The sequence below is a fragment of the Epargyreus clarus genome, unplaced genomic scaffold, assembly GCF_041222505.1.
Source record: "Epargyreus clarus isolate Ecla_fem2 unplaced genomic scaffold, WU_Ecla_fem_2.2 ptg000012l, whole genome shotgun sequence".
Lineage (NCBI taxonomy): Eukaryota > Metazoa > Arthropoda > Insecta > Lepidoptera > Hesperiidae > Epargyreus > Epargyreus clarus.
The window spans coordinates 707,787-731,550 of record NW_027332220.1 but is presented as its reverse complement, the minus strand read 5'-3'; the positions used below and the strand labels follow the sequence as shown (position 1 = coordinate 731,550).

The 23,764-nt window shown below is 34.7% G+C and overlaps 2 protein-coding genes across 4 annotated transcripts; one reads left to right on the top strand and one right to left on the bottom strand.

Moving 5' to 3' along the window:
• Window positions 1-5,139: 5,139 nt before the first annotated feature.
• On the bottom strand, window positions 5,140-7,176 carry LOC140746519 (uncharacterized). The gene has a single exon (XM_073078673.1). The coding sequence runs from the start codon at window positions 7,116-7,118 to the stop codon at window positions 5,961-5,963; it is 1,158 nt and encodes a 385-aa protein (XP_072934774.1). The 5' UTR covers window positions 7,119-7,176; the 3' UTR covers window positions 5,140-5,960.
• Window positions 7,177-12,795: 5,619 nt separating this feature from the next.
• On the top strand, window positions 12,796-21,424 carry LOC140746018 (uncharacterized). Of its 3 annotated transcripts, none has more exons than XM_073078001.1 (3): window positions 12,796-12,909; window positions 19,890-20,044; window positions 20,328-21,424. In XM_073078001.1, exons 1-3 carry the CDS (start codon window positions 12,877-12,879, stop codon window positions 20,758-20,760), a joined length of 621 nt encoding a protein of 206 aa, XP_072934102.1. In that variant the 5' UTR covers window positions 12,796-12,876; the 3' UTR covers window positions 20,761-21,424. The 3 variants fall into 3 exon arrangements, with proteins under 3 accessions (XP_072934102.1, XP_072934101.1, XP_072934100.1); XM_073078000.1 differs by lacking the exon at window positions 12,796-12,909 and adding an exon at window positions 13,929-14,075; XM_073077999.1 differs by lacking the exon at window positions 12,796-12,909 and adding an exon at window positions 14,277-14,344.
• The last annotated feature ends 2,340 nt before the right edge of the window (window positions 21,425-23,764 follow it).

The window sequence follows — 23,764 nt, the reverse complement described above, 5'->3', positions numbered from 1 at the left end:
TGAGTTGCTTATTAAATGAAAATAAAAATATTTTGTATGTTATAACATTTATTTTATTCCTTCGGGACGGTCTTTGTAACTTTATCTTGTATATAAAATTCTCGTGTCACAATGTTAGTTACTGTACTCCTCCGAAACGGCTTTACCGATTTTCACCAAATTTTATATGCATATTCAGTAGGTCTGAGAACCGGCTACTATCTTTTTTTCATACCCATAAGTGATAAGGGTTGTTCACCCTTAACATTTTTTTATTTATATGGCAACACAACGTTTGTCACAACAACACAACGGGTCAGCTAGTGTCATTATAATAATTAATTATTTCCTAATAAAATGACCTCGTAAAATATGATTAAATCTATTCAACTTTAAGAGTATTGTTTGACCGATTTTTTTAATTACATCACATAGTCATAATCATTATAAATATTACTTTAGAAATGTACCTAGAGTATCTAATGAATTTGATACTTAATATTTAATATGCGGTAATTTAAAGGTTAGTAACCGCGCTATAACTTCATTGCCACATGATTTAATGGCGAAAGAAAATGTCATAAGAACATTTGTTTATAATACTTAGTTGACGAGGATGCAGTTCACCTGATGATAAGTGGCTTAGCCGCCCATGGACATCTGTAAATAACTTGAGCTGAGATAAGATTTCTGACTGAGGTCGATTGGCTACTGATGAGCTGCAACCCCTGATGATGGCTATGCCTGGAAAAGTATGTCTGCCTTATTACACCAAAATAAACATGAATTCTTTCAAAAAGTTTTCAAAGGCGTGTGAAGTACTATTTCAGCGCGGTGGACTAGACCTAGATTATTTTGCAATGTGCAAGCAGTGGGACAAAATACGTTAATACCAATGGGTTCAGTTCCCTTAGTATGAGTTTTACGTTTGCTCGAAAACGGTTAAGTTTTCGCTTAAACAGCGCCCCCGTGGACCGTATCTGAACTAAAATTTTGCAGTATGAGTTTCAAAATTCAATTAAATGTATTGTACATATTTGTAAAACTAAATGTCATAACGGTTAACTATTCCGTTTTTGAAACATATCACTGCGAAATTTTACTTCCAATACGGACCTGTCTGAGCAAATATGTAAATCTAGTTCATTGTTCTGAGATGTAAATATGTTGAGGTGAGTGTTACCCCATCGTAGGGTAAGCTTTATCAATAAAGTTTTTGCTCTCTATGAGAATCGGTCTGTGAAAAAATAAGCTACACTGAGACTTACTACAAGTATACCGTCTATGAAATATTTAAATGCAATTGGCATGATGACAGTATTAAAAAAATCAAAGAATAAATGATTTAAGAAAACACAATATACTGAAAGGATTCTCAATAATGACTCAGTTCTAAAAAAACTTTAAGATTTATTATATTTTCAATTAAATAAAAGTATAAAATACTGCAGTCGGTCATCTTGTCTGAAACGCTAACGGGGCGAGAATGACGTCATTTTTGCGTATGTCACTGAATTGCTTGAAATTTTGTATGGGATGTTCTAACTTGACGTCACCAACGGACGTTATGACACTCGCGAGCGTTTTCGCGCTTAATTCAAAATGGCTATACACAAATGCTATTATTTTCATTAATCCTGAATTTATTACCAAAATAATACGATTTTTGGAATCGGTAGACATTTACCTACGTTATAGAAAGGGTTTTCAAATTTTGTCATCATGCTTATTAGTTAAAAGCTGTTTTGTCATTTTATACGGACACTTCAAAGTTATTAATCTGTAAAAATGATATTTTTTGCTCTTTCTATATCATAGTTTTAGACTAAACTATTTAATTCACTTGTAAGGTTACCAACAACCAGATTTAATAAGCCAATCTATTGGTAAATTTATAATGCAACGTGAAACAGATAATATTCTTACGTGTGATGTAATCTTATAGGTAATCTGTGTCAATGTCAATGTTGTTTTTGTAATAATCTGTGCGGTTTTTGTAGTGTCATATAGGAAGATTTTATCTACATGATTTGTGGTCTGTAATTTGTAAAGACATAAAATAAAATTGGAATGTTTATCGGATATTTTAAAATAATTGCAATTTTCTGTAATGTCTTCAAATATTGACTTATGGATTACTAGATATTTCCCGCGGCATCACCCGCGCTTAAAAGAAAATAATATGACTTACTAACATTCATAAAACTGAAAATTTGTACCTTCATTGGAATGAAAGTGGCGTCATCTGGCGAAAATTGGTCGTAACAACTCTGAAACATCATCATCACTAGATCAAAGGCATAGTTTACGATTCAATCCTTTTTGGCCCAAAAGATCGATTCTCCGATTAATCGATTCTAGATCGCCATCCCTAGTTCCCGTGGGATTTCCGGGGTAAAAACTATCCTATGTCCTTTCTCGGGTCTCAGACTATCTTTCATTAAAATCGGTTCAGTGGTCTAGGTGTGAATAAGGCACAAACAGACAGACAGAGTTACTTTCGGATTTATAATTTTAGTAAGGATTTGTCGTCAAGTCTGTTTTCAAGAACTTTATGAAAAGAACAAGTATTATATAAATGCCGCGCCCCTTGTCATTAGTTCGTGTCACAGATTAAACATAAATTTTATGATATTACATTTAGAAATGTATTGCTCATCATTACTCATAGAATCACCATGTTATATTTTCGTTAATTATGGCTAGGGATGAAATTAATACTTGCTATATATTCTCTTCAGTATCATATAAGTCATCATCAGTCAGTCAGTCAATCAGTCCATTTGATATTAGGCCAATGAAAACAGCTAAGTTTATATACCTAACACTTATTTTTTTTATTTTAACCCGGTAGTTTAAATTACTTTATAGGATAATTCGCATGCAATTCTACAAATAAGGACCTAAGTCGACTTGTTACTTTTGGCATCGGGGATCGACCATTTAACTCTTTTTCAGATGCTAGACACAATCATGATTAAATGCTACACCACAACGCTACACAAATTTACTAATGTAATAAAATTAGAAATAAATAAATAATTATTATTTATTATTAATAGTATTTATTATTAATACTGAGCTTTGGACGCTCGATGCAAAAACTGAACCCTAAAAATGTTATTCAAGAAAAATACAGTCGCGTTTTGGGGCGATTTCGATGCCGCGACCGAACGCAGCAAGTCGCCAAAACGTGATGTTACATCGATTCAGTCGCTAAAACGCGAATAGCCGTTGCTAGAAAGTAGCTAGTCTACTACGGCACAGTATAAGTATCTATACAGTATTCTGTCTTCATACAAACGCACGGAACGCAAGTTATACCTACGCACCTCGATTTCGGCATACAGTCGATAAATCATGATTTGTTTCTTTTTTTTAAAGATAGGTATTTCAATTTTGTACCGAGTAAAATTCATAAATAAATAAATGGATAGGACGAAGGAAAATGACATATGAATGATAATTTAGCAAAAGCTATTCTCGTGAGACATGAACAAATTATAACTTCACTTTTCATATCTACTAATTTGCAAAATATAATATTTACACTAAAAAAAACTAGAAGAAAGTCAGACGTAATTCTAATATTGTAGGCGCGCAGCCCTTACGCGAATTCTCGCCCAGCGCCCCTGTAGGCATATAATTCAAGGACAGGGCCGAGTTACAATACTGTATAGATCCTTATACTGTGACTACGGCGTTAACGTCACGGCAGCTCTACAATCGTACGTACAATCGAGTTTAAAAATGTTTATAACTTTCAATTCCTTTAAATATCTTCAGTTCCTGCTTAAACCTTGTTTTTAAGAACAGTTTCCTTATCATTGTTAATCTTCGCCACACCTAGATTTTATAGCTTATAAGGAAAACTGAAGAATAACCACATTATGACGTACATACAGACAGAACTTGCGTCAAACATTTCTATATATTTTTACGGACATTCTGTGTAATTTTATTGATCAAAATAATGATTGTAAATGTTACAAGGATTCTTGTTGATATTTTGAATATTTATAATTAATTTTAAAGTCTAAATTAAGTCTAGGTTAAAAGTTTTATCTAAGATCTTAAATAGAGCTCATCAATTAGCTAGTATTTATTTTACTCTTGGATTTATTTAGGATGTTTTTGTTTTCTGAATTTGTATCCTAATCGTACAGTTTGTTTATTTATTTTGTCTGCTTGTAATTATCCTGAATAAAGTATTTTTCTTTCTTTCTTTAAAAAATAACGCTTAACCCGTGTATGTGTCCACCTGATGGTAAGTGGCTACTGCCGCGAATGAGTATCTGAAATCAACCCCAAATTAAATTGTACCCTTTATATTAGTGTCTTACCACACTATTTCTTAAACCAGAACACAACAGCGCTTAACAAGGCTAAGAAAAAAAAAAACTGGTTGGACTCCGGGAGTGCCGGTAGAATTGAAAACTTGAATATTCACGTTGTCATTTTTGATATTTGTGGGCGCGCCGGTAGGTAGATCTACAATGGTATTTCGAATCAACTAATTTAACCAATATTTATAAAAATATAGTTAAAATAATTAAATGAATAAGTGTTAATGCCACCATAGTAACAATAACACCCAAGCAAAGTACCAAACAGTTCAGAGCGCCACCATGCCGTGCCCACTATTGGACAACTTCTGATCTGTTGACAGTTGCGCGCCCCTTTTTTATACCATGATACAGGTAGCCAATTGTTAATACGGAGCGGTAGTTCGAAATTAATATCATGTGATTTTAAAAACGGAATATTTATATATGAAATGAAGCATTCTCCCACATATTAATTTATTGCGTTATCGTATACAAACATGACAGTCTTACGAATTTTCGATCAGGTCTCTTGTCCTGACGTGAGTTTAACATTTTTACCCATCACAAAAAGGGCATAACGCAGTTAAAGAAGTTTTTACTTCAAAAACAGAATTGTGTGTAGCAGTGGTGACCCCAGATTAGAACCATAAATGGTTTTATTACTAGCTAACCACTGCATCTTGCAGAAAATTGATCTCAAAAATTCAAATCGATTGAATAAATCATATTCATCCAAGGTTTTTGAAATAAATATGTTTTTAATGTTAAGGCTATTTAGATTTACAAAAAACTTGACATTTTAAGAAGACAAAACACAATTTCATACATAAAACATTTAATATTTTACACTCATTAATATTAAATTACAGTTATTAAAATAAATAAGAAATACATACATTATGCATTTGATAAATAACTTAAATCAAGGAACTAAATGATGGAAATTAAATACATACATTTTAAATTAAATAAAACGACAGCTTTTGAAATTTATACAGCCTACCTATGTATTTGAGTAGGTATTATATTAAATTAGGATTAAAACTATTAAACATTTTGCCATCATATATATTGGTAGCGGATTGTTACGAAGTAGTTTTAATCCTAACTTAATAGCATAGATTTCCGGAAAGTAACGCCTGAAACAGTTAACTATAGTATTAAAGTAAATATTATCTGGATGAAGAACTGTCTGCAGAACTGTAACAGTAAGTGTTCATCTTCTAAATATATTCTTAATAAAACTCAAAGGTGACCGACTGACATAGTGATCTATTAACGCACAGCCCAAACCACTGGACGGATCGGGCTGAAATTTGGCATGCAGGTAGATGTTATGACGTAGGCATCCGCTAAGAAAGGATTTTGATCAATTCTACCCCCAAGGGGATGAAAATATTACTTCGTAACGCGAGCGAAGCCGTTTTAAATAATCGTTATAAATAATAACGCTTTCTACGCTCATAGCCTCACACTAGGATTTTTCTGTATAGTGTATGTCACAGACACACAAAGACGAAAACACAAACATCCAGATCTAGAATATAATAATATATCTAAATTCAAATATGTCTGGCCGAGGATGGAACTAAAACCCACTACGTATCAGACCGCTATGGTGACCGCTGCACGCGGGCCGTAATAATTACATATTCATATAACTATTACAATATCTTCTTCAACTTTTTCATACTCATATGTTTCATTTTTAACGAACTCTTTATATCCTTTTTGATATTTCAGAGCAAAAGAGTTATTTGGTAGAGTTCTACTAAATATAGAGTCACCATTTTCATTTAGTTTAACTATTCCAAAATATACAATGTTTTCCTTTTCATTTTTCATTCTTCTTTTCTCTGGTACAATTAAAGGTTTTTTAACTGGCAAAATCAGAATCAAGTCTTGTACGTCATTACCTAGTTTTACTTTTGTTTGAAGAGTACCATTGATTGCATCTTCTAAGTCTGAGTCAAGTTCTTCTAACGGTAAGTGACATTCAACGCACCTGATAGTATTACGGTGGTCAGTGTTCAGAGGTACAGGGAATAGTCGTTCGTTTAAATAAAATCTGTAGACACATTTGTGCTCGTTCAAACTAGTAACACTTCCTTTAGAAGAGACCCTAGACTTAGCTGAATGGCATTCGAAGTAATTCTTCTCCCGGAAGTCTTTCAAATCCTCTATATTTTTCTCGTCTTCTGGATCTAAAAAGCCGATCTCATCAACAGAATCGGAGTATATTTTGAAAATCGTCTCCGATGAGTCATTTATTGCTTCTATGTTTTCCGTAATGGGATCCAAAGTTTTAATTTTATTTTTCGAATTATCTTTCATAGATGATACTGACGGCATGAAGTTTTCATTTTTGTAAAACTGCTGGATCATTTTCTTTTTGTTACATACATTTTTATTTCTACCCCTTTCTTTGTCAATTGAGACTTGTGTTTCGAGATCATCACAGAGATTATTTAAAACTTTACAATTGTTAGATTTTAGACTTACATTCTTTTTATTTTTAGTAGAATCACCACATTTTACACAGAAATCCATAACCGACTTGTTTTGTTCAAAACGCATATCTGATTTTGTTGTTTTCCTTGGTTTATCATCTTGGAGCTTCTTACTATGAATAACACCAGTGGAACAACTTTTCACTTCTTTCGAAGAGTTGGGATTCAGGTTTAGAGATGGTATTACCTTTTTTATAGGTCGATAAGCCATTTTGTTCGTTGAACAGGAATAAAAAGCACAGTTATGTCTTCTGAAACGCTCACAAATATTCGAAAAGGAATTATTTGTTTTCTGAGACATTATTTTCACAAAAACGTATTATATCTTAGCATTAAAAAGTACTTTTGTCAAATGTCATTAAAACAATTTTGTTTTGGAAACGTTACCATGGTAACATTAACATATTTTCCCATAACCACCAAGTGTTTGGTACATTCCACTTGTCTACTGTAATGACAGCGGTTTTTAAACGGATGTCTTCCCAAGTAATAAAATTACGAATAAAAGTAGACAATAATAATAAATTGACATAGTTACCCACTTAATATAATAATGTTGAGTGGAATGCATGAAACGTACCTCTATTAATTAAATTATACATTAGTTTGCTTCAAATAATTCTAATAGGTACATTTGCAAAGTAATTTACGATATGATTGTAAAAGAACCCGAAATTAGGAATTAGGTGCGTGTCAGTTATAGATAAGTAAAGATTACTCACTCCTAACAAGAAAATGTACCCAGCTTTGAGAATTGAAATAGTTGCGTAAAAAAGTTTTGCCTCGTCTCCGTGCTAAAATGTCCCTAAAATATTTGAAATAATTATTTATTTATTATGTAAATTACGCAGTATTAGTTATTTATTCGTAATTTTTTTCTAAAAATGTTTTTATTTGTCAAGAATTCAAAAATAGAACTTACTAATAAGCCGTTTGTGGCTTCATTCAATTTCAAGGCGGCGAAGTATCTTTACTAATCTATGGTGTCAGTAATATAATGACTAAGTACTTACAACGCCCTCTGTGTGCGGACCACGAAGCTTGCCATAAGCCTAACGTTAACAGCGACATCTACATTCCTAAGCAAGCTTATTATAGTTTCGTCAATTGTTAACTAGATGGCGCAGTCAGAAGACACAATATCAAACTTTAGAATTTCTTCCTTATTATATCTATTATTATAACGAACTTGCGTTTAGTTTTTTATAGTTTTAACGGTAATATATTTTTTTAAAGTCATTATTCATTAACATTCGTGTAAACTTGCGCCATCTAGCGTCTAATAGATTAATATTTATTGCTTATTTAATTTACAAGAAGGTAATATTTTAAAGTTTTGAATTTCTTTTTTGTTTACTGTTATTTAATGAGTAATAATTTTATTCAAACAATGATAACATGACGTATTTAAATAAATATTGCTACATGAAAGTTATGCATTGTATTCTGCGTATAACATGAAAAAATATTTTTGGTCTCTGATTCTTTTCCGCAATGCAGTATTTACAATATTAAAAACTAATAAATAAATTGATGATTGAAAACATTTATCTCTATGAATCCATTTCCAGACTTTTTCATCAAAGCACATCCAAGAACATAAAATAAGTACCTAAATAATAAATCTTAAAAGTAATGAATAAACAAAGTTGGTAAATAGTTTACGAGTTAGTTACCACAGAGATTGAAGAATTCCTGCTAAATTAGTTTCGAGTTATGATAGAGAAACTTATTTCATTTTCGGCGCGGCAGGCATCCAATAAATATGTACAACACTGATTCCTTATTCTTAGTGAAGTACCGTATTAAGCATATCGACATCGATAAAAGTAAATCTGTTGAATAGTAACGAATTTTGAGGCTACTTATAATTTATGACATTTCCTCTGATTTAAATGTAAACCATTAAGTTTTCTGTCGTTATAACTACATGGATAAGTACGAAACGACACAGCCTTGAGACTTTTTTTTATAATATAGGAGTAGCAGACGAGCATGCAGTCCACCTGTTGGTAAGTGGCTACTGCCACCCATGGACATCTGTAATCAACCTCAGATAGGATTAGATATTCCTACCTGAGGTCGGGCACAGATGCGCCACTACCCCTGAGGACTAAACTGGAAGGCCTCGGAAAAGTCTGTCTCCCTTACCACACCCTTCAAACCGGAACACAGCAGCGCCTAACACTCCTGTATATTCACGATGTTTTCCTTTACTGTTTAAGTGAGAAGTGCGAGCTAGAGAATCGAACTTCGGACTTCCAATGAGAATTCGTGTTTTTTAACCACTAAGCTATTATTGCTTTTTTAGTCTTTAAGTTCTTATTTCTCTAAATAGCTCAGTGAAAATTAAAGCTTTACTTTTCCACAAAACAATTAATTAAAAGACGCTTTCTGCACTCACAGCCTCACAGTAGGATTTCCTGTGCTGTAGATCTCATGGGCACACACATAGACAAATACACAAACACCCAGACCCAAAAACAGAAACCTAAATTTATTAAATATCTGGCTGGTCGGGGACCGAGCCTGGGGCTCTCGGCACGTCAGACCGGTTTGACCGCTCCGCCACGCAGTACCTTTACCAGGAGTTTTTACGTTTCGACAAATATGACTGTTTTGGTATTTGTTTACGTATGGGCCAATACGATTTCCTAGTTCTGACACAATCCGCTAGGGGCGCTGATTAAATTTTTTATGGGCAAATACGTAAACAAATACTCATATTTGTCGAAACGTAAAAACTCCTGGTAAGGGTACAGGTCGTCAAATTGCATATGTATTTAGTATGTGGTGACAAAATGAAAGTCAAATCCACAATAAATAAGTTTTTATAAAAAGTATCGATGTATTTTTGATCGAATTGTAGTACATCCCTATTATCACTCGGAACAATAAAAGTTACACCCAAGAAACATCGCTTTAGTTATTGGTTGTGGAGATTCCGGAACATTAGGAACCTCGCAACAGATTAGATAAGTTGTATTGGTACGCGCAAAGTTTTTGGAGATAGTAGGTTATATTTTGGAAATTAGCTCTTTAGCGAGAAAATAATTTCGGTTTATTTAGTATTTATTTTTTCTTTTTTTATTCAAATTCAATTTCAACTACCGCTTTGGGAAGTGGTTCGTTATGGAGAGGAAGTTGCGAAAGAAACTCTGTATGTGCGCAATTTGAAATATTTATAAAGTAAATAAGTAGTATTATACAATTTTATGGGATGTCTTATATTCTGTTTGTACGGGAAGATAATATGTTCGCCCAGCGAAAAAAAATCCACTGTAAATTTAAATAAATATATTTTTTAAAAGATTAAACTGGCAAAGAGAACCTAATGATATGTTTGAAGGTAGAACGCCCCGATTGTACCATACTAGCTCTACATTTTAAATTTATACAAATGTGGTACTCTCTTTCATTCCCAAATCATTCTTGAGTGACTGCGTGTTATAAGAAAAGAAAAAACGTGAGATAACTATTTATCTAATATAATATCACCATTTATTTCATATTATTTTGTATATTTAAATGTAGAGAGTTATAAAAATGTAATATTGATTATTCATTAAGACCATTAGTTTAAAAGCCTGTCTTCGTATTTATGCTTTTTACTATAAAGTTATTTATCGCATATTAGGTTCATTGAAAACGGTAACTTTTTATAATAAGAAATTGTCAAGTGCGAAGCGAACACACACGGAGGGTTCCGTACCACGAAATTTTCATTATTTATTGTATTTGTTATCTGTTAGAGGTATAGACTAAAACGTCTTGATCGTAAATTAATTTTGGTCCGTTATCTAAATATATATAACTCAAAGGTGACTGACTGACGTAGTGATCTATCAACGCACAGCCCAAACCACTGGACGGATCGGGCTGAAATTTGGCATGCTGGTAGATGTTATGATGTAGGCATCCGCTAAGAAAGGATTTTGATTAATTCTACCCCCAAGGGGATAAAATAGGGGATGAAAATATTGCTTCTTAACGCGAGAGCGAAGCCGCGGGCAAAAGCTTGTGTGTCTATATAGCCTGCAATAGAACCCGGAACTGACAATTACTTTCGCTTCGTCTGAAGTTAAGTTCATCAATAATTTAATCAATTATTTTATATTAGGCTCACAATTTTATATGACGTAGGTATTCTGGGCAGAAATATCATAATTCGTCACCTCATTATTGAAAATATAACTGTTCTCTAACCGCAAATATGTTAGTAACATTGTATTAAAGAAACAGTATGTTTATTACTATGCCTTCGTTTCTTTGACAAACTCTTTGAAAAATTCTTCCCTCGGTAAGGTCAGGCATCTCCCAAACGGGAGTTCTGGAACCGCCACAACTCCTGAGGAGTAAGTTGGGGCTTCTGTAGGTCTCCTTCACTCCCTGCCTGTCGTAAGAGGCGACTAAAAGGGAGCTTCCGGGGTTGCGGACGGCAAGAGTGGGAGCTCGAACCGCCCGGCCAGCGACTTGGGAAGGACGGCGGTATGTGTGGTCGCATTCCGTCGCATCCACCAGATGGTGTGGTGATTCAATCTCACCTGGGCGGAGTACGGGGCAGTGCGCTGAGAGGACTCCGGTTGCGTTCCTCTGGAGATTCCGGAGTCCTCTACGCAGCGCCGAGGACGGCCACCGGGAGGGTTTTAGTGCGGTTAAAATCCCACATAACCGTGTCACTCCCACGGCACCGGATACCTTTTGAAGGTTTCCCCTCAATAAAACATCGTCTATGGTTCCTTTCTCGCTCTGAGAGGAGACCACCATTATGTATTATGGGTGGTCGATGGTGTGCGATATGTTGTTTGTTAGATCGACCGTCGTTGTTTGTCAGATTGGCGACCGTCACGGAGTGGTCACGGTGGTGGCGGTGGTCACAGTTAATTGGTGGTCGAATCACGACCGTTGGGAGGTCGCGACCGTGTAGTGACACCATGATGTATGTTTTATAGGACAGTATAGTTTTTAAATTAATAGGATAATGATTTTACAAAAAATAATTATTGGTTATTTGTAAAAATGTTTGTATTTCGTAAACTTGCTTATGCAACGACAGTGCAGGTGTGTACTGTATATGGATTTGTCTCCCATTTTTCTTAGTTAAGGTTAGAAAAGTCTTTAACTAGTAATAAATACGAAATTTAGGGTATTACTCGTATTTAAAACAGCAAAAAAGTTTATGTTTTTTTTTAATTCGTTAGTCTTAACATTGTACGTACAGTAACATTATAGTGCTATGAAATATATTCGCATATTAATGGTAATTTACCTACTATAGCATATTTATATAGGCCATCCTATAGGCAAAATCCTCTCTTAATTTTTTTTTCTCTTATTTGCTATAAGGTAATCATAGAAATGTCCCTGTAGTTCCGGGACTAGAATATGACTACGGTATCCCCTGCCTGTTGTAAGAAGCGACTAAAAGGGGGCTTCCGGGGTTGCGGGCGGCAAGAGTGGGAGCTCGAACCGTCCGGAGAGCAACCCCGGGAAGGACGGCGGCATGTGTGGTCGCATACCGTCGTAAACACCAGGTGTGCGGGAGGAGCGTAAGGTGCTCCCCCCAGGGCAGAGCCCGACCGGGGCATCGCGCTCGGAGGATTCTGTTGTGTTCCATCGGAGATCCCGGAGTTCTCCACCAAGCGCTGAGGACGGCTACCGGGGGGGTTTTAGTGCGGTAAAAATCCCACATAACCCGGCGTCGCACCCACGTCGTCGGGTACCTTTTGAAGGTTTCTCCCTCGAAAACAAAAAAAAAAGGTAATCATAGAATAACTCTATAATTCATCTCCCTATATCCGTTTGTCTACCATTTGAAACATCCTGTAATTTTGTAGTGGTTAAATACTTTAACTTGTCCTGATTTATTCCAATAAGTCTTAAATCATGGTCACCACACTCACACCGCTGATACTGTGGATGCGCGCGCGCAGTTCAGTGCGGGAAGTCCGAGTGATGTGCTGTTTAATATATAATCATATATATCATAATTAAACTGAATATATTAAAGATATAAATAAAGTATATTGGATTTTTTGATTAATTTTCTATTGAGTAAAATGGGCTTCGTGCGACTTTTTATTGGACTCCTGGTAAGATTTTCAGTAAAATACAAGTGAGACTTTTCTGTTATTTCTCAGTCTAAAACTTAACTCTAAACGGTTTTTTGTATTGGTGTTCTTAATAATTTCCTTAATAATTTAGGTATATATGTTTATTTTATGAATATAAGCTTCTTTATTTTTGGTTTAACGTTTAATTACCTATGCCATTATAAATAAATGCCCCTTAAACATTTCCGTTATTTAAGTATTTTTTTACAACAAATATAAAAAATATACGATTAAAATAACCTACTTACTATACAAAGTCCTACTTGGATCGATTTAAGTACTACTTAAAACGATCCAAGAAGTACATCCCTATTACTGGTAGTACCCAAATATCCCGCGAAACTTTCTATCACGGTCACCGCACTCAGATGCGCGTGCGCAGTCCGCCGCGGGCCAGTGCGGGTGATGTGTTGTAAACAATAACATTACAATTTGAGAGATAAAAAAAAATAGAATATTAAAATGCGCTTCTTAACGGTTTTTACTGGATTGCTGGTAAGGAATGTTGATTTATTAACAAGTTTTAAATTCTGTATACAATAACATTAAAATTATTTTCAGTGATTAAAAAAAAAATTTAAAATTAGAATATTAAAATGCGCTTCTTAACGGGTTTTACTGGATTGCTAGTAAGGAATGTTGATTTATTAACAAGTTTTAAATTCTATTCTAATAATAATAAAACTTTATTCGGTTTTATTCGGTTAATTTTTTATTCAAATTTCTTAATATATTATTGTGCTTGTAAAACTACTTTTAGTTTAATAAAGTGTGGTCTCCATTAGCGCTGGTTGAACTGGTTTTATTATTAATCTTTTTGTACTTTAAATACAAAAAGATTAATAGGTATAATTTTAAAATGTTGACAAATATGCAATTTAAATAACCTACTTACTATTAAAAGCAATTTAAAAGCAATCAAACTTAAATCGATCCAAGAAGTACATCCCTATGAATGGTAGTAGTACACAAATATCCCGCGAAACCTTCGATCACGGTCACCGCACTAAGATGCGCGTGCGCAGTCCGCCGCGGGCCAGTGCGAGTGATGTGTTGTAAACAATAACATTACAATTTGAGAGATTAAAAAAAATTAAAATTAGAATATTAAAATGCGCTTCTTAACGGTTTTTACTGGATTGCTGGTAAGGAATGTTGATTTATTAACAAGTTTTAAATTCGGTAAACAATAACATTGAAATTATTTTTAGTGATTAAAAAAAATAATTAAAAATTAGAATATTAAAATGTGCTTCTTAACGGTTTTTACTGGATTGCTGGTAAGGATTGTTGATTTATTAATAAGTTTTAAATTCGGTAAACAATAACATTTAAATTATTTTTAGTGATTAAAAAAATAATTTAAAATTAGAATATTAAAATGCGCTTCTTAACGGTTTTTACTGGATTGCTGGTAAGCAATGTTGATTTATTAACACGATTTATTCGGTTCATTTTTTATTCAATTTTTTTGAAATATTATTCTGATTTTAAACTATTTTTAGTTTAAGAAAGTGTGGTCACCATTAGAGCTGGCTGGACTGGTTTTGAATAAAGGAGGTGTTTTATTTTAATTCTAAAAGATTAATAGGTATCATTTTTAAAGCTCAACACTTATGCAAATATTATTCTGAGAGCTTTTCTTGGATATTTTAACTTATAATCAAAGTATGTTACAATAAATATGCGTGTCTAAAGAAAAACAACTTTTATTAAGAGATATACATTCATGCAAGCTATCTTTTTTGTATTTTTATTCACAGTTCACGACTATCGTACATTATCTACTATCGAAAATTTTTGAAAAGTTTTTTGTTTAATTTATCATTTCTATCCATTTAACTGAATGCTTACAAGCACTTGAAATTTCTTTACACTAATAATATAACAACATTGTTCAATTATATGATCTTCCTTCACTGTTAGAATCCGTCTATCCATAAGTCCTTAAAAATTTAAGCCTTCCTTAGAGAAAGGCGAACACAGTCCCTAAGTTGAGTCTTGGGGCATGTACAGGAAAGAGAGTGGCATTCATTGGAGCAGGCAATACGAGAAGATTTGAAACAATTGAATCATTAAAAAAGATAAATGAACAGGGAATTGAACCTGGACCTCTAGAACCAAAGACTTTTTTATAATATAGAAGTAACAGACGAGCATGCAGTCCACCTGATGGTAAATGGCTATTTATGGATATTTTTACCTGAGGCCTGAGGACTAAGCTGGAACGCCTCGGAAATGTCTGTCTCCCATATCACACCCTTCAAACTAGAACACAGCAGCGCTTATCACTGGTGTTATTAGGCAGAAATAGGTGTGGCGGTGGTGCCGGAGTCGAACCACAAAGGGCTCTATCAAAATAAACTGTATAATGTACTTCTGGAATCCCATCAATCAATAGTAGGTAGATCGATGTTGAAGAGGACGGGCAGCCATTGGATTCAAAAGGCACATGACTTGTTGCTTAGATGGTGGTCAGGAGTCCTATGTTTAGTAGACTTTAATGCTAATGGATAAATCTATCTAAAAATGTTTTTTTTTATAAAAAAAAATTGAACATGGTATCCAGAAATACGTATTAGATAAGAAGTGTTTGAAGATTTGAGCAAAAACTCAGAATCAGAAGGCCTATATAGGACCTTAGTGCTAACGGATGGATCCTTCTAAAAAACGTAAATCTAAAAACCATTGACCTTACATAGCCCTGAAATAAACCGCGTGTCCACAGTAAATACGTATTAGATAAGAAGCGTTAGAAGATTTGAGCAAAAACTTTTACAAATCAAGCAAGACTTGAATGCCAAGGTTTTGTTCACTCTTCGGCGGTTTTTGGGTTCCGCGTACGGTAAATCATTATCGATGGTGTCAAAACAGCTTTGTGAAATAAGATAACTTTGTATTTTTGTACGTCAGAAAAAATACGTAAGATTTTTTTTATTATTTTTCATTTGACTCTTGGCAGCGTGTTTTGCCTCATAAATAATCATGGAGTTGTTTTTTAAATTCTAAAGCCATTCTAGTGACTCTACGAATTATTAAATTATACGGAACACTTTATTACTTGTTATGTTTTGCTTACCATTTGCTTAAGTCGGTCAATGCTATTTAAGCATCTATTAGATTTATTATTATGCAATATTATTTATATGCATCTTTTTGAAATGTTTGTATTGACACTTAATGTGTATGTTTATTTTTTGTAGTTTCAGAATTAGGTTTCTACTTTGTTAAGATAAAATAAAATTATTGGTACATTGTTATTATTATTTTTAGTAATTCAAGAAAACTTTATTTACAATGACTAATTATATAAAATTTTAAGTAAAAAAAATATAAACTATATTGGTATATTCACAGACCTGTATCTGCATTGTTATGGGTACCTATACTTATACTTATGGATATAGCTTTTACCCGCGGCTTCGTTCGCAGTCAGAGGTCGATGACAATACAATAATTTGATAACATTTTCCTTAACCTTATGTCACTAGTTGAGTACCTATCCCTAGGGAACCGTAGATTTTACAGAATAAAGACCCTATATCCTTATCTGGACCCCGGACAAAGTGCTTTACCTTAGGTACGGAATCCTAAAAAAATCCGAGATGAGTTTTGAACTTCAGATCCCCGCTTGATGGCCAAGTTTCAACCACTAGGTTATCTGCCTACTTTATACATGTTTTAAACTGGTTAGGTAAGTAAACAGGCCAATGAACCTGGTCAACTAAAAGGACCTTGTTCTGGTTTAAGGTCACAAACACAGTTATCTCCCAAAGTTATAATTAACGTTATTATTGACGACCCGCGTAGTCGGTCACCGGCCTGATGAGCAAAGGGTTCCGGGTTCGATCCCGAATAGATATCGGAATGATGAATTTAGATAGTTGTTCTAGGTCTGGGTGTTTGTGTATTCGTCTTTGTGTGTGTTCATCACAACACATGGAATGTCAGCAGAATCTCTACTCCACATTATGGTAAGCAGTTACCGTCATCCGTAGACCAGTAATCACTGAACTAAGCTGGAATACCTGTTATAAGGCAAAAATAAATGTGACAGGGTTAAAAAAAAAAAAAGTTCGATTGTGAAGGTACTCACAATCAAACTTTTTTTTTTATATTATAGGAGTAGCAGACGAGCAAGCAGTCCACCTGATGGTAAGTGGCTACTGCCGCCCATGGACATCTGTAATCAACCCCAGATAGGATTAGATATTCCTACCTGAGGTCGGCCACAGATGCGCCGCTACCCCTGAGGACAAAGCTGGAACGCCTCGGAAAAGTCTGTCTCCCTTACCACACCCTTCAAACCGGAACACAGCAGCGCCTAACACTGCTGTTATTAGGTAGAAATAGGTGTGGCGGTGGTGCCGCCGGAGTCGAACCACAAAGTGTTCTACCACCATTAACTACAAAAGATTCTACCCTTAACCACTTTCTCAAATTATTACGTGATTCATTTCGTTTAATTTTACACCTTTCTTTTAAACCCTTACCACCCTTTAGAAAGTTACCGCAAAAAGTTATTTGACTTCAGCCCTAAGCGGAAACTCGAAAATAATTAATTTTCCTTAATTAATTAGTTCTTTGAGTACCCGTGTTTAATAGGATTACTAATTAGACTTAGTATAAATCTGTAGTATGTACAAAATACAGTAATCGAAGTTAGAACCTCGGTTTAATTGGAGGCCCGAAGTTCAAATCCCAGGTCTCTGATATTTAAAGTTATAAGCATATTAGAAATTTATGATAGTTTCTCAAACGTGTTAACTTAAATAAAATTTTTGGAAATATTTTCAGACCTGAGAAGAACATGGGTTAGTTTTAAAAGTAACATGTTTTATCAAATATTAGGTCGCGAATTCTGTAAAGCCCTATGAAGGGCATAAGAAACATTTTAAAGTCAAGGGATGTTTGAATCTTAGGTATCTCTTCAGGGAAATGAAATGTTAACTTTGTAGATCACGATAATATACTGAATTACATACAATTGTGATATCGCTCTTTACTCAAAAAATCCGATCTAAACAGGGATTCAAACCCTGGACCAGCTGACAAAACCCCAAATTTAAACCACCAAACTAGCAAGCGAAAGCACTTAACACCATAGACAATAACCTACGTCGCATACGTAAACAGTTTTACGACCATTATCATTTCGTCAAACAAGATCCTATTTAACTGAGCCATGACGTCACCATAATGGCAGTTATAATGGAGAATTAAAACAAAATGTGTCATTGTCGTATTCTACGTGAGTGAACTACACTGGACTGACATTGGCACCAAGGATCGAGATGGCTCGTGCCGCGAATAGCCAGCCAATAATTGAATATTAAATCGATCGATATGCAGATTGATCTGGTGATATACTGTCAATAGTATCGTTTAATTGATGTCTTTCTTTGTGTCAATGTGTAACAGGTTCTGGTTACCAATTGTCTGGTAACAGAAGTAGAAAATAATTATAGTAAAAACTAAAAAAAAAAACGCTAAAATCGCACAACGAAACTCGTTAATCCTGATTCCTGACGATCCTGATGAGGAGAATGGGATGAAATTATTAAAATTTTGTATTGTCATTGGTTCCTGATAATTGTTCAAAATTTTTAATTAATCGGACCTTTCAAAGTGATTGAAATGTCCATGGTTGGCAGCAGCCACCTACAAAAGGCACACTGCATGCAGCAGTGTCAAGCGCTGCTGTGTTCTAGTTTGAAGGGTGTGTAAGGGAGACAGACTTTTCCGAGGCGTTCCAGCTTAGTACTCAGGAGTAGCGGCGCATCTGTGGTGGACCTCAGGTAGGAATATCTAATCCTATCTGGGGTTGATTACAGATGTCCATGGGCGGCAGTAGCCACTTACCATCAGATGGACTGCATCGTCTACTACATCTATATTATAAAAAAAATATCCGTTTGTTACTTCTATCCTAGAAAATATACCTTACACTAGGTTTCCCGTACTGCAAGGGAACACATAAAACAGAAAACAAATAAGCCAGACAATGTCTATTTCAAAGGTGGATAAGGTCGACCATCAATGCTAATCTGACCATCGGTACTCTCGTCACGTCGCACGATCGAGATACAGGCGTTGAATAAATTATTGTTTCGATCACTATCTCGTCTTTTACTTGGCTTTTACCTATTATACCTTACTTTATATTCTTATGTTCTTAATTGATGAATTCTTCGAATGAATAACGTGGTTTAAAATGGTAGAACCCTTTGTGGTACGACTCCGGCGGCACCACTTTCCTTTTAATAACAGTGCCCTTACTTAGTATATATATTTATGCTTTTTCAAAATTACCTGTTTTGGTATTTGTTTACGTATTTGTCCATACGTTTCCAATCAGCGCCCCTAGCGGATTGTATCAGAACTGATTGGAAATATATGGGAAATACGTAAAAGACAGTCATTTTTGTCAAAACGTAAAAACTCAATTAAGGTTACTGCAGTGTAATTAGGCAGGAATAGGTACCGCTGGGTTTTGGTTTGAAGGATGTGTAAGGGAGACATACTTTCCAGGGCGTTTCACCTTAATCTTTAGAGGCAGGTACCTGTGGAAAATTTTAGAGAGCAATCTAATCTTATCTGAGGTTGATTACAGATGTCCTTGGGCGGCTGTAAGCCCTGAACATCAGGTGGACTGTATGCTCGTTTTGCACACGCTTCAAACCACAACACAGCAGTGCTTAACATTGCTAACGTTATATGTATGAAATAGCTGTGGTGGAGATGCCGCCGGAGTCGAACCATAAAGGGTTTTACCACCTTCAAATTGCTGTTAGATGGTTCCAATCTCCACCAATTCGTATAGAAGCATCGTCGTGTAAGTTTTAGGTCTCCGCCAGTCTTGAAAATAGATTACTACTTAGCAAACTAACCAAAAATGGTCACGGTAAATATTTTTCCTAATGATTCAAGGTTTTTAATGTAATTGCCTTTATTTCCAGGTCCTCCAGCTGACTTCCAGCAGGACCTTGCCAGACGAGGAGTCAGTGGTGAGCGTCTACACCACGCTGCCCACCACGCCCGGTAACAGAAGCCTCGATGTCTACCACCTCATAGCCAATAACATCGCTGAGAGGATCACCTCACCGATTTATAGGTAAATTCGTAATCGTCTTTAATACTTACTTCATTTTTATTAGGTTTGCTCGAATTTATGTGATTATCTTTGCATTACAACAGAAATTTCCGTAGTGACGTTATAAGTATATTTAAAGGACAAAGTGTATCGTAACATAACATTAATTGTACTGATAATAGCTAAAAAATAATGCGCGTAACAATAATGTTCTAAATAAATAATTCGTAATGATACAAGTACTCATATACATGACCTGATGTACAAGATTTGATGGTCTCACAGATATTTTCCATGATTTCAGGTTTCTGGGCATAACCAGAAATAAGACGGACACATCAACAACGACAACAAAACGACCATTCAGTAAAATCGAGATAGTGGACGACGCTCCAGAAGACGTCACCAAACCAGATTTGAAACCAGTTGACAACGAGATCTCCAACGATAAGGACGTAGAGGAACTGTCCGCTGATGCCCTCAAGAAAACTGATAAGAAACCAGAAAAAATCACTCTCTATTCAAGTTACTTACCAGCGAAAGTAACAGAGCTGAATACAACGAATGACGTTGATGCAAGCGTAGAAACATTTGGTTTTGATGATGATGAATTTGATGATGGCGAGAATACACCACGAGACGGACCGTTTGTTTTCTTCTTGGAGCTAGTGGGAAGCTTTTTTCAGTTAGTGTATGGAGGTATAACGTCATTATTCTCATCGTCTAGTTCTAGTTAGATTTTGCTTAAGCGTTCTATTTCATGAAAATGTCATAAGGTGCAAATTTATTTTTAAATTAATGTTATTCTTATTGGGATGCATTATTTTTATTTTATGTTTTGATTATGGGGACTTTTACGTAGAAAATGTAGTAAAGATGTTAAATATAAAATAAGTATAGCACAAGGCAATATCTTAGGGCCCTTTGCTTTGAAAGTTAATTAAGAAAAGAGTATACGCATTGTTAATTATTAACAAAAATAGCTTTAACGTTTTGTGTTTACTAGTTTGAGGCTACTTATTTTAATAATCTATGAATATTCAATTATATCTTGACTTAGGGAACAGGTAAGAATAACAAAATTATGCGATTTTATGAGTTATTTTGGTGAAAAGTATAAAATTATTGTACGGAAATTTGTATATCAAATGAAATTTATAAAACTTGTATTTTGTGCCATTTATGATAATAAAAATGATAAAACACATATTAGATTAAAATCTAGTATTATTGTTGTCTGTTGTCTCTTAGTAACGAAGATTTACTTATTCCCATCTAGATATTAGGGTTGTAGTATCAATGTAAAAGTAACATAATTAAATACATACATAACAGATAAAATTGTAAAGCAAAATAAAGTACGTTGGTTGTACAGGATAGTTTAATATATTTTTAAAAGTACTGTATATGTTTTTATATCTAATTCCTATGTCTATTTACCGATTTTCACCAAATTTTATTCAGTAGGTCTGAGAAACGGCTACTATCTATTTTTCATACCCCTAAGTGATAAGGGTTGTTCACCCTTAACATTTTTTTAAATGAAAACACGTTTGCCGGGTCAGCTAGTTATTTATAATACCTTTTATGTTAAATAACCATCAAATCGTTCTTATATCAAGAATCTTGATTAAAAAGTAATAGGAGATCCAAATTAGGACATCCTTCACCCATCGGTTTAATGTGTGAAACCAATTTTATATCAGTTATTTTAAACAATATTTATCATAAGTAAGTAGTCTGAAACATCCTGGCTTGATAGAAATTGTTTTGTAAGTAAACGTTTATTACTTCTTGATTTTTATTTGTATTAAGAGCGCAAGTAAGATTACTTCTAGCAAGTCTTAAAAATAAATGAAGCAGGCTTCTAAATATACTATCCGTACCAGACGTCTGCCCTTATTCCCGCCTGGATTAGCAATGTTGGGAGATTATGCTATCATTTTAAACTGGAAAAATGTTGGTAAGTTTGGAACACCGTTTATTTTAGCGTATTTATTTTTTAAAGTGATAACTTACTCAGCGGCGTTGTGCATTTTGTGTAATGGGTAAAAAATGTTAAACTCGCGTCACGACACGTGGCCTGATCGAAAATTCGTAAGACGGAGGGAGAGTAGGCCGCCGGCGCGGTGTAGGAATAAACTTTTTAATGTAAAATAATCGTAATTCTGAAGTGTTTAATTTTTAATGTACTTACTTAATACAAATTATCATGTTTGTATACGATAGCGAAATAAATGAATATTGTATTTTACCACATAAATGATATTACTTTTTTGATAATTTAGCAATTCGTGCAACATTATTCCCTTACCATTCGAAAATATCACAAATGCACAACGTTAATATTCAAGTTTTCTGCCGGCACTCCCGGAGTGTAATCCGTATTTTTTTTAATGAAGTAAACAAGCATACTCTCCAGCTGTAGGACTACCATGAGTTTACAAAAGTATTACTCGCTAGCGACTGCGTAAAATAAATGTATGAAAAATTATACAGCGCCTCTGGTGGTTACTCGTAGAACTAAAATCCGTAGTGACGTAACTCGATACGTAAAAAACCTATCGAATATATTTCTATAGTGGCGTTTCTATGCCAACTCATGGTAATGCTACTGATGTCGTGGCAACTGTCGTCTATTTAGCTACTAGAAGTTAACCAAGGCTGCGAAAGTTTTAGACGTAAGTAAATCAAGCGCAAATAGTATTGGAGTCCCACCGGAAATTGCTTGATGCATTGGGACATCGAAGGACAAAGTTGGAACGGCTCGTGTTCCAACTTTCCAAGTTAGGTGTCTTACCAAACTCTTCAAACCAGAAGACTTGTGTTATATAGAAATAAATTTGGCGATGATGCCACGGAACAAAGTGCTGGTCGAACGGAACTGTTTCTACCATACTTTTACATAGCTCATACGGAATATAAAACAGAAGTGTTACACTGCTGCTATACGGTACAAATATATGCAGATGACACTTGAAATATTACCTCACAGGAAATTAGAGATTTATTATAAAAAGCAATAAGCCGACTACTTAATCGATTTAGACGAGTCCAACTGAACGTCAGGTATTAAAATCCATAAATACGTTTGGACTGCAAGACGTGCATTTATATAATATCGGAGTAGCAGACGAACATGCAGTCTACCTGATTGTAAGTGGCTACTACAGCCCATGCACATCCGTAATCAACCCCCGATAGGATTAGATATTCCTACCCGAGGTTTTGTCACACATGCGCCGCTACCCCTGAGCACTAAGCTGGAACGCCTCGGAAAAGTATGTCTCCCTTACCACACCCTTCAAAACAGGACACAGCAGCGCTTAACACTGCAGTCGAACCACAAAGGGTTCTACCATCTTCAAAATGTACCTAATAGCTCAAAAAACATTACCCTCTGCAATCAGATAAAAACTAAATCGCATTTCAGACTATCTAGGTAAACACCGACATTCAAGTAACATGTGTCAGGGCGGTTTCCATTAGTCATCTGAAGGGCTGTTTATTATATTTCGCACGTCGAGTGGTGCTCACGCGAAAATATCACTTTAGCGTGAACGAGATTACCTGGAAAGTCGTGTGCCAGTGATTTGAAGTGTTGAAGTGTGGTTTATTTATTTACCGTCTGATTGAATTTTCCACTAATTTCCTTAAAACTATTTTAGCCTCTTTAGTTGGTTTAAAACGTGGTAAGTATATTATCAAAACTTTTCATTATATAAGTATTTATTCCCGTAA